Below are 12,505 nucleotides of genomic sequence, written 5' to 3' on the forward strand. Positions count from 1 at the left end.
TGATCTTAAGGGTTCATTTCTTTGGGATTGTGTAGGTTTTTTTATTATAGGTATGTGCAGCTCATTTATTGTTTCTGGACTCAATTTATGGGTATGTGATTATTTGTTACTTTTGGTGCATATATGTTGACAGTTTTGTGAAATAATTTATTTCAATGTTTTCTTTGGTGGCTTTTAAAGGTAGAATGAGAGAAAAGCTTAGCACTATGATAGATTTTTACCTAAACAGAAAGAGAGACTTTAATTTTTTTTTCGTTCATATTTTTTAATTCATAGTTATTTTATTTTTATTTTTTTAGAGGACCGTAGTTATTGATTTTTTGTTTGTTTGTTTGTTTTTTTATTATTATGCTATCTACTTTAACCAAGAGAAGTCTGATTGATGGAATTGCCTAATTTTAATTTTGGTGTCTTTTTGAAAGGAAAAATGAGTAATATTGAATTTTCAAATTACTTTCCAATTAACTTTTTAGTTTTCTTCTAATCTCATTTTCTATCAGCTTTTATTTGTCGATCAGATTTTTATCTATTCTGTGTTTGAGTGATCTAATGAAAATTATTCTTTTTGTTTAGGACTGCTTAATTGAGCATAGTCTATTGATTGCCTTTTTTTAGCAATTATAGTATTAATTTTTAATCATAACTGTTTTTGAACTCATAACCTATTTGATATATTTATTTGAAATCATACAAACAATTCATGAGATACGGTATGCAAGAATTAATAGAAAGCATGCTTAGATTTTTTTTTTCCTTTCCTTTTGGAATGTTTTTAGGCACAAGTCATTCGCTAATTGTCATATATGAAAATGAATTAAAATAGCGAATGACCCGTGCTTGATTAGGGATAAAAAGATCTTAGTATCTTTGTAGAATTTCCACCAAGATTGCTTACGAAAATTACAGGGTAAGTCATTTTTTTTTATATTTTTATTTATTCGCATCTTGATTGTAACCCATTAAGTATTTTTTATCCGTGACACTTAATTACTGAAATTAATTTTGGAAAAATTGCAAATTAGTGGTAAGACCAAAAAAAATTGCAAAATCATGGGAAACTTTGTCACTTAAATTATTAAAGTTGACGAGCTTTACCATTGATTTGCAATTTTCTCATTAATTTTTAGATTTTATTATCAATTTTGCTATCAATGGTTTTACTTTGAAAAATGGAGAGATGAGTTGACTTTTTCCTATTGGTTTTAAATTCTCAAAAGATGTACAAGTGATTTGGAAAAAAACATTTGACTGCTATGTATGGTTGCTAATTTTTGTAAGGTTACTACTTTTCGTACAAGTGATTTAGTATTTTTCATGGATGTACAAGTGATTTAGTATTGCTCAAAAAATGTACAAGTGATTTAGTATTGCTCAAAAAATGTACAAGTGATAGTATTTGTGAGGGAGATTTCATAATCTGGCTTTGGGTCGTGGTAATGACCGGGCTAAAATTGGTCCGAACATGTTTAGGCCGAGCTGGGCTGGGACAATCCAGGTGCAGTGCGCTTGGTTAAAGCCCAGGTCCGATTTGGCAGGGATACCTTCTCTGCTAGCCCGGTTCGCGTTGTTTGCTCGTTGAGATCGGCGTGCAAGATCCTCCGCAGCTCGGTCATAACGGAGCTCGGCTCGGAGCATTGCATGTCCCGGAAGTAATACGGTCGTAGGAAGATGGGGCAGCGCTGCCGGGGCTGTTCATTCGCGCCAACGCCGTTTGGCAGTTTGGTTAGGTGGTGTTTAGCTGTATTTGCGCTGACACGTGGGAAAGTAGGATAGGGGAGCAGGTCCATGCGTCAAAAGACGAATGGACGCAGAGGCACGCGCAGAAGGTATGTAAACGCGACTACGCCTCCCATGCTAGGGATGGAACTTCATCTGGTGGGAGAAACTCTCTTCCTCTCTCTCTCTATCTCTGAGTGTGTACTAACTTGACCGTTGGAGGGGTTTTCCAGCAACACACCGCCGAGTAGCTCACCGCCGTTGTGCTCGCAAGTTAATCGGATCGAAGCGGAGCTTGGACGCAAGGAATACGAGCGGTACCGAATATTTTCCCCCCGTACAGTATTAATCAAAAAATATTATTGATTACTCAATGACCCAATGTCTAGCTTTATATTGAATTGCCTAGGTATATTAGTTGTTTCTCAACTTAATTAGTTATATCTGAAAGTTTGCATAACATTTGTAGGTTTTTGGTTGATGTCAGATTATGTTGGGAGTACATTTTTCTCATGTCACATTGTTTGTAAGCAAGTTAAATTATTATTTTCTTTCCTATATTTTTCTCACGTAGTTTCAAGTTTATAATTTGTAAATAACTATTACAATGTGATTTGTAACAGTAGCACTAACAGGTGTACATTGCTTGGTATTTAAATTAATTTTTTTAGATTGCAGAGCACTAGTTGGTGTGCATTTCAATTTTAATTTTCTTAGATTGCAGAGTAATAGCTAGTGTGCATTGGTTGGTATTTAATTTTAATTTGATTTTTTTTGAATTGCAGAATACTAGCTGGTATGCGTTGTTTGGTGTAATTTTTTTTGGATTACAGAGTGTTAACAAATGAACAATACCTTGGTTTGTATGTTTTGTTTTGTGTTTACAGTTTTTTATTAACTTGCTTAACAAGGGTGCTTTTATTTTTAATGTTTGCATTGATATGAAGTTTATACTTTAGAGTCATAAAATTTGTTAATAAAAATGAAATGTTTATGATTATGTTACTTGTCGTACTTTAAATAGTTGATTGGGAAATGTCTATTTTCAAAATATACAACTAAAAATATTTTCCAGTTTTTTATAAAAAAAAAAAAATCTTCTCAAAACTAACCAGACCTTTATTCATATTTTGACTTCAAATTTTTAGCAACAAATGGGATAAATTACCTTTTAACCCAATAATTTTATATTTGATTACATTTTGATCTTATTATTATTTGGCATGGGCATACACTAGTGTGTGTATATATATATATATATATATATATCATACCATATATCTAAAGGTAAAATATTAATAAATCTCAAAATATGATTTTGTGAATTGTTTAGTTTTTTTTTTTTTTTTTTGGTATGGATCGAAAAGTCTCATTAAAGTGAAAATTATATAAAATGGTAGTTACTTACACGTTTAAATTTAATTTTTGAGGGATAAAAGTAGATTTCTCTAAATGTGAAATTACACATTTGGGCAATCCACGAGGTTTTGGATTTTTCCTCATTCTAGAACAAATCCCACATTACAAACAAAAAATGTAACATTCCAATGTAACACTTCAATAATGTAACACTCTAATATAACACATTAAAAAATTTCTTATTATATTATTGTCAAACGTACCAACGTAACACTCTAAAAAAATTGCTTAATGTATTTTTTCCAAACGTAACACTCTAATGTAACACACAAAAAAGCTTCTTAATGTATTTTTTTTTCTAAACATAACTCTCCAATCAATGTAATCCCAAACGTAACACTCCAATGTAACACACAAAAAAGTTTCTTAGTATATTTTTTTTTCCAAATGTAACTCTCCAATCAATATAATCCCAAACGTAACAATACAATGTAACGCATACAAAAATACTAAAAAGCTCATTAGTGTACTTTTCCTTAATGCAACACTAACATTTTGAAATTATACATTTATCCAAAACTTACTAAAAAAAATTTATACTCCTTTTGGAATGGTTTGAAAAATCCCACATCATTTTTTTTAACGTTATCTTGGAGTGTTATATTTGAAAAAAAAAAATATACTAAGGAGTTTTTTGTGTGTTATACTAAATAGTTTTTTTTTTTTAGTTTTATATTAGAGTGTTTCATTTGAAAAAAAGCACACTAAGAAATTTTTTTAGAATGTTATGCTTGAGTGTTATATTGGAGTATTACAGTTTGAAATTATACATTTGCTCAAAACTTACTAAGGAGTTTTTGTACTCCTTTTGAAATGTTTGAAGAATCCCACATTTTTTTAGAATTTTTGAAGAATTCCATATTTCAAGTTATTTTTGTATTTCTTTTAAAAGGTTTTCCAAACAAAAAGATTCTTATATAAAAAAATCATCCCAAATTTGATTCTCATAGATTATGTATCTTATTAAATCCACCTTTCTGAAATCAATGGAATTAATTGGTCTATAAAAAAATCTTTGAGACTAAACGGATCATCATTCCTTAATATGGGATTTATAGGTAAATTTTCCTATATCTAACATAGAAAATTATTATTAGATATATTTCATTTATGGTATATATAAAATACTGTATATAAATATAGAAGATTCACTATGTTTGTTTCTAGTTTTTTGAAAATATTTTTCAGAAAATTTTGCTTTTTTATTTTTCGTATTTTTTTATTTTTCCTAATTTTTTAAATATTTTAAGCAATTTTTTAATTTTTAGACACACTTAACATAAATACACTTAAAAAGTATAATTTTCTTGAAAAAATCTTTTAAAAATTCACTAAATACCAAAAATACATTAAAAAAAGGGAAAATCGATCTAGGGTCCCTCTCCCACTTTTCGTAATGGAAGAGGTCCACAAAATTATTTTTTGATGTCTAAGGTCCTAAAGATATATCAGACAAATTTCAGTCAAACCCACCGCTATTCTTATCCACAACCACACAGGCATGTACTTACATACATACATATAGAGAGAGAAACCTAGAGCTTTCTAGAGAGAGAAAATGAAGATGATCGGAACAACACTCCTTTCTCTTCTGAAACCATACGCCGCCGCCATGAATACAAGAAGTTGCGAATCTTGATGAATCGCAGCATGGTGAGAAGTCTTCCACAATTAGAGCTTTGAGAAAAGACAATCTGTTCAGGATGCACTATCTATAAGTGGAGACCACAGATCCACATCCATATCCAGCAGAGCACTAGTTCAACCATCTCAGCAGATTCAAGGCTCATGGAGAGTATTTCGTCGACATTGTTAACTCGACCTTTGATGTCTGCCTAGTGGAAGGGAGTTCAACCTTCATGGTCCTGTAAAGAAGAGAGATCTGAGGAGTTCTCTGGTTGTCTCAAGGTGACCTTTGCTGCAAGCTAGGTGCAATGGTGAACATCCATGGCTGTCTGTTTTCGAGGCGAAATCAGGGCGTTCTTTTAGTATTTCCTTGACTATCTTTGCAAAAATTAGGACACTAGCAAATAAGAATAAGAAATTATCAAGACAAACCAGATAATTTCTCTGGATCAACCCAATTGAATTTCTCTAGGTTGAAGTGTCCAGAGAAATTTCAAAGACCAAAAACAGAATTTCTCTGGGTTGTTTTTTTTTTTTTTTTTTGGTGATGCAGAAAATTTCTCTGGTTTTAAATCCAGAGAAATTCTCTGGTGATGGGATTTTCTCTGTGAATATGTATCCAAGTCACCGCAAAATCGATTGGTTCTATAGTGGATAGAATTTTGAAATTTTTTCTGAAATTTTTTATGTGATTTGTTCAGAGAAATTTGAAATTTTCTCTGTGATGTCCAGAGAAATTTTATGGATAGAATTTTCTCTGGAAATTTGATTTGGAATCTGATAAAAAGCTTCATAGTTTTAATATAGGGAAGCATTCCTACTTAAAGACTTGTGCCACAGTTGGGGCATTTGGGTCTCCGGAGTCGAGTGGCAGTGGAGATGGTAACAATAGTAGCAACAATGGTGGAGGATCAAACCCACGGCAGAGAAATTTGAAATTTCTCTAGAGTCCATGAAAGGCTAAGGAAAATTTCTCTGATCAATTTTCTCTGGATTGATATTGAGGGACCTTAGACATCATGAAAATATTTGATGTCCTTTATACTGTAAAATTATAATATCAGGGACCTTAAAAAAAATACCCCTTAAAAAAAAACAAAAAATTAGTATATTTTTTCATAGTTTTGTGTATTTATTAATTTTTTAAAATATTTTTTCACAAATATTTTATTTTTTAGATACATTTAAGTAAGGTGCATCTAAAAAAGTAAGAAAAAAAATATTTAAAATTTTAAAAATATTTACCAAAAAAATACGAAAAACAAAAAACTCAATTCAAAAAACATTTTAATATATATATATATATTTTTTGTAAGGATTCACTTCCTTCATCATTAAGCTTTTTGCCTCAATGGGATTGTTATTATGCGTTTTGGTTAAACAATCATTTTTGTTGTTATTGAACAATTGAAATAGTTAATTTTTACTTTTTTAAATTTTATTTTATATTTTGGGGTACTTACGTATAGGTCCTAATCAATGAATTTATTGTCAAATAGATCCTATGGGAAAAATTTGTCATAAAAAAAGTCACTAATTGTAAGTTTTAGCGACAATTTGTAAAAATCATGACAAAAAAAGTCACTAATTGTCAATTTTTAGTGACATATACAAAAAATTGTCACAAAAAAATTATTTTTAGCGACAATTTTATTAAGACTTATTTTCAATAAGACTTGATGGGAATTAAGTTCAACTATTAGGACCTATTGGTAGTTTACCCTTATATTTTCACATTGCAGTGTGAATATTCACATCGTTATAAGTTTAGTTTTTTTTTAAGACTAATTGTATGTTAATTGTAAATTATGAATATTCAGATTGTATTTTTGTATGAATTTTATTTGTTCGAAAGTTAATTGTATGTTTTTTTTTTTTTTTGTTACTATACTTATTAATTGAATAATCATTTTTGTTACTATTAAACATTTTTCAATTTTGTTTTAATTTTCACGTTGAAGTGTGAATGTTCACACTAGTATGAGTATAGTTTTTTAAGAATAATTGTAAGTTAATTATAAACTGTGCATATTTACATTGTATTTTGACATGAGTTTTATTTTTTTAAAGGTTAGTTGCATGTTTGATGTTTTATTGTGAACATTTACATTATACTTTAGTATGTGTTTTATTTTTTCAAAGGTAAGGAGTTATTTGAGATGATCCAAATAAGTGTAATTTTTAATTTTTTACGAAAAGATAAGTAGATAAGTAGATATGTGATATAACCTAAATAAGTTTACTTATTTAATTTATGCCAAACAAAACCTATCAGTAGTCATATTAACCCAAACATAATGTATACATAGAGATATAAATGTTCACGTTAATTCTATAATACAAATAGGTAGTCGCATCTAATCCAATGTTAATGTTCACACATTCATGTAGCATTGAGTGTGTGAATGGTTTCATAAGGAGATATTACTTTGTAATGTGAAAGCTCATATCAACATTTAGCGAAAGATTTTTAAAAGGTAGACAATTTAGGATTTTAAACATGTGAGATAAAAATTCAATGGAATAAGAATGAGATTTTTTCCCCCTAGAATGAAGTAGAGTTTTCTCCATGGAATAATGGAGAGATTTTCTCCATAGAATGAACTGATTTTCCCTAGAATGATGAGAGATTTTCTCCATGAAATAAGAAATTGTTGTTATTTTATTATTATGTATTAATTTTAAAAAAGAAACAAGCGTAGAAAGTTAAAAGGGTGATTTGGTCATATACACCAAATAAGACCTAATGAAATATTCAAAAATAATATGAGTTAGATGAAACATACGAATTAAGAATGAGATTGACTAAAAAAACTCCTTTACCAAAATTACTTTTTAAATTTATTGTGTCAAAAATTTAATTTAAAAAAAAATAGATAAAATATATATTTTTTTTTAGAAAGACATCAGTGTTTGGTTTGGAAATTTCAAAAATAATTTTTTAAGTTTTCAATTAGTATGTTTTTATTTTTAGTGATTTTTTAAAATATTTTAATCATTTTTTTTTTTTACTTTTTAGATCTATTTAATCTTGATATATTTTAAAATATAAAATTTGTACAAAATCTTTCAAAAATACATTGAATATAACAAAATACAAAAATGCTTAAATTTTTGTTATTTTTTTAAAATTCATAAATATTATACTTTTTAAGTGTATTTAAGTTAGATGTATCAAAAAACAAATTATGTAAAATATTTAAAAAAATCACTAAAAGCAAAAAAAAAAAAAATAGAAATAACCAAACAAGCTTTAAGCGTTGGTGTGTTTATTTTTATTAAATTAATTTTTTATTTTAAAAAAATTGATTTGCAAATGAAACCAAACTATCTATGAAGCGTTAATCAAAGATGGGGAAGAATAGAAATTCCAGTAGCAAGTAGTACAAGTAGATTCAAATGCTCGTAGTTGTAAACCAAAACTTTATTTATATATGAATATGAAATTCATACCAAAAAAAAAAAAAAAAACCATAATTTGATATGACAATTTTTTTTTTTTTTTTTTTTATATATAAAGGTGATTTGTTTTGGGGTAATTCCAGACAAGTGGAGGTTGGGAAAATTATTTTCAAATTAGTGGAAAACATCATAAATATTAAAAAGTAAAATCTTATATTTTTTCATGAAGTAATTAATTTTTGGAGAGCCTGAGATGTAAATTTTTCATTTGTTTTAAAACGAGGAGTCTATATTAAACTATATCATTTTATATAAAATTTTAATTTATATATCACTTCACCTATAAATTTATCGTCATTCGGAAAATCAAGAGTACCAATAAAGTATAACTTCCCTCTTGTAATTGAATTACTATTTCAATCAACTACAGCTGTTTATTTTACTTTAACCATTCGTATTCAGTTTTCTCCTTAAACTCCTCTTCAATGTTGATTGAGTAAAAAAAAAAAAAAAACTTATAAACACATTTGTTGGTTTATGTGACTTGAATTACCGCTCCATTTATTTGGGAGATGTTGCAATGTGCCCCTTAAAAAGGTACATATGGTATGTCTTTTATAATTTTTTCATAAAATTTTATAACTTAAACCTAAATTGTCATAATTTTTTCACTACAAAAATCATAACTTTTTTTTTACTAAAAAATGTCATAATAAAATCTCAAAATGTCGTAACAAAAATCACAAAATGTCATAATATTATCAATCTTAACTTTTGAGTGCACATTATAAATTCATTATTCATAACTTTATTACAAAATGTCATAACACACATGACAAACAATCATAACGTTCATCATAAAAAATCATAATTTTTTTACAATATGCAGCATTTGAAAAGGTGCACATTGTAAATTTCTCCATTTATTTAGATATAATTTTTTTTTTCAGAAAACATTTTTTAGAAAAAAATTATTTTTTTTATGTTTGGTGACGGTGAAACGAAAGTGAAGATGTAGGTGATAAGCATGGTGGTTGGGCGACAGTGGCAGTGATAGTGACGGTGATGGTGGCAATGGTTGTGATGCTGGTGGTGTGATAGTAGAGGTGAGAATGACAGTGGTAGTGTAGTAATATTGATAAGATTTTAATCCGAAAAACGTTTTTCGCTTTTTAAAAGTAAAAAATATTTTCTGCTCATATAGGCTTATTTTCTGTTGATCATGAAAAATATTTTCTATTGACTTTTATTTTCAATTGTACCAAATATCAAAAAATGTAGAAAATATTTTTTATCCAAACAGATGAAGTTTACACCTCAAATTTACTTTCGTATCCTTAGAAAGACGAAATACGCCAACAAGATCATAACAAAAAAGAAACTACAAAACCTCATTCAAAACCTTGCTTGCCCAACCAACATTATAAAAGAAAGAAAGAAAAGATTTCCCAAGCAATACAGGAGGGACCAAAAAAAACAAGAAAAAGTAAAACAATAGAAGCAGTGAAGAAGCAAGTCAATTATGCCACAAGAGATGGGAAGTAAAAAATGAAAGATCAATTGTATAGATTTATAAACAATAGAAGCAGTGAAGAAGCAAGTCAATTATGCCACAAGAAATGGGAAGTAAAAAAGCAACGCCCAATTAGTACACATTAATGTGTGTTTGGGAGGGGAAAGATTGAGTACACACCTAACCTTTAGCATAATGCACAAAGTGGTGGCCCCAAGACTTGAAACCAAAAAAAATGAAAAATCAATTGTATAGATTTATAATGCAATGGATAGTCATATTTATGCCACACACAATATTCCACATGGCAAGTATAATACTACAACAGATAGGAGGGTAGTTGCTTCCCCATTGTTTCAAATTGCATTCAAAAATGACAATTTTAATGAATAGACTTGCCAGATAAGGAATAGCTAGGAGCTTTTAGCATGCTTTTCCAGATGAGCCAAACAGACGCATCTTCTCCGCGACCACACCTTTCATGGCTTCCTTTGCGGACGCCATAACATGGATGAGATCTTTCTGGGGGCGGCCAATTGAGTCCATGTAAGCCTTTCGCACCTCAGTGTTTACGTTGAACTTTCTCACACCCTGCTCTATGCATTCCTGTTCAAAGCAGTCAAAAGGTGAAATAGATATATGCCTCAAATCCAATCATCAATGTTCGTTTCGGCCAGCCTTGAGTCTAATCCATATACGCATGAAAATACCTCAGAGTTTAATTTAACGCTTCATTTGTTTCGGTAGAATGGAAATGTTTTTTTTTCAAAAATATATTTTTCTATATTTGTTTGCGATCTTGAAACTAATGTTGTATTAGTGGTGGAGGTGGGTGGTGGTAACGTAATGGTGGACGTGGTGACAACAATGGTAGTGTGGTTACGTTTGGTAAAAGTTTAATCAAAAAAGTTTTTCACCTTTTAGAAGTGAAAATTATTTTTTGTGATTGCTTTCTATTGACTTTCATTTTCCACCATACCAAATGTCAGAAAATGAGAAAAATATTTTCCGTCGAAACAAACAGAATTGGAAACTTGTGAAAAATCAATTACAGTCAAAATTTAATAAACCAGTGTATGAATTGGTGCACCTTGATAAGTTCCCTGGACAATCCAGAAGCTCCATGAAGCACAAGACAAACTCCTTTCTTTGAACACAAGGCATACAGATCCTGGACAAAAGCATGTTCTGGTATTAGAAGAAGATAATATGAATATGGGTTTCATTGAAAATGAGTTCTTTTTTTTATATATATATATTTTTAAAGCAATTTTTTTTGAAGAAAAAAGACAATATCCCATTGCAAATGTCAAAAACGGTGCATCTTCATGAGGGACTCCATCAATGAGCTTGTGACTATATAGTTAACCAACATATTTCAGATATTATAAATAACATGTTAAACCAAATTATAAAAAATAATAATAATAAATTAAATTAAATATGAAAACACGGGTATAATAAAGCACAATGTAAACATGGTGTCAATGAAAATACCAAAAATTCAACATGGGAGAATAAGCAGCTCTGTCAAATGTTGTCTATCAATAATAGAGGTGAACTTTTTGTGCATATAAATTAACACCCTAATGCAATAACTCAAAATCACGCAATTGATAACTACACTTCACCTTCAGCAAATCAAGTCTGAGATTTGGGCCAGTTGCAGGGTATTTTCCATGGACATTTCCAATACACACTGCCAAAGCATCTATACCGGTGGTGTCAATGAATTCTTGAGCCTGAAATTCATATAGAGCCATATGTAAGGATGCTGGGAAAAAAATCAAACAACAAAAATCTTTAACCAGCTGAGAAAGGAAAATTAAAGGACCAGATTAGCATCAGTCAGTCTAGCTTTGTAGTCTTCAACAGTCAACTCATCCTCAGTTCCCGATAATCTCCCTAATTCAGCCTCCACCATCATATTTTTATTGTGTGCCAAGAATGAAATGAATTTTGTGTATGAAATATTGTCCTTGAAGGGTAGGTGTGAACCATCTACCATTACTGAATCAAATCCCTGGAAAATTTTAAATTGAAAAATACAATGTGATTAGTAAATTACTGTTTAACACCAAATTGTGTCGTATACTGAACATAAAGCATATGCCTTCACTACAAATCAACAAGCCAACTTACCAACTCAAGAACCTGCATCAATTCTTGCTTGGAATCTCCATGATCAAAATGAACGGTGATTGGAACCTGTTGCAAGTGCACATGTATTTAATTTTCAAAAGATTAACTTGCACATAGACCTAGTTAATGAAAGATCTACCTTGAGTGTTAAATCAATTATAATCCAGAACTCAAAGATTGAACAATTAATGTAGAAGCATGGGACAGAACTTCATTGATAGATTGATCAACAGTGGTTGAATCACACAAACTTCATTGACATAAACTACTGCTTTAATGTAGAAGCATGGGACTTCACAGATTGAACAATTAATGTGATCAACAACTAATGAATGAAAATAAAATTCCAGGTATGACATAATAACACAACATAATATGAGGTACATAATTTACACAATAGAACTAATTTTGATTTTTTTTGTTGGGCAAAATTCACTTTACCCCCTTGAGAATTATAATTTGCTCCAAGTTCAACTTGGATCAATATCACTCGGCCAATAGCAAGATGAAACCAGCCTGATTCATGCCTAACATAAAATAGATATAAACGTATCATTGTTAAAATTTAAATATTATCCAATGCCACTTACACTGGCTTGTTCTGCAGCAGAGATGCAACATGCAACCAAGGGAATTCCTCCTTGCTTGAAGGCACTAGGATGGATCTGGGAAATACGTAGAATTCTC

The 12,505-nt window shown here is 29.8% G+C and overlaps 1 protein-coding gene across 1 annotated transcript in view; it reads right to left on the reverse strand.

Moving 5' to 3' along the window:
* Positions 1 to 9,912: 9,912 nt before the first annotated feature.
* LOC114268100 (ketose-bisphosphate aldolase class-II family protein) overlaps positions 9,913 to 12,505 on the reverse strand; it is a 46,668-nt gene continuing 44,075 nt past the window's right edge. The window contains exons 37-42 of the mRNA XM_082910186.1: positions 12,409 to 12,483; positions 11,819 to 11,884; positions 11,511 to 11,699; positions 11,308 to 11,418; positions 10,767 to 10,847; positions 9,913 to 10,282 (exon numbers count right to left, since the gene is read on the reverse strand). Coding sequence (XP_082766312.1) covers positions 10,100 to 10,282; positions 10,767 to 10,847; positions 11,308 to 11,418; positions 11,511 to 11,699; positions 11,819 to 11,884; positions 12,409 to 12,483 — 705 coding nt within the window. The 3' untranslated portion in view covers positions 9,913 to 10,099. The remainder of the gene's footprint in view (positions 10,283 to 10,766; positions 10,848 to 11,307; positions 11,419 to 11,510; positions 11,700 to 11,818; positions 11,885 to 12,408; positions 12,484 to 12,505) is intronic.

Source organism: Camellia sinensis, chromosome 15, assembly GCF_055761805.1.
Source record: "Camellia sinensis isolate YWXY chromosome 15, ASM5576180v1, whole genome shotgun sequence".
NCBI lineage: Eukaryota > Viridiplantae > Streptophyta > Magnoliopsida > Ericales > Theaceae > Camellia > Camellia sinensis.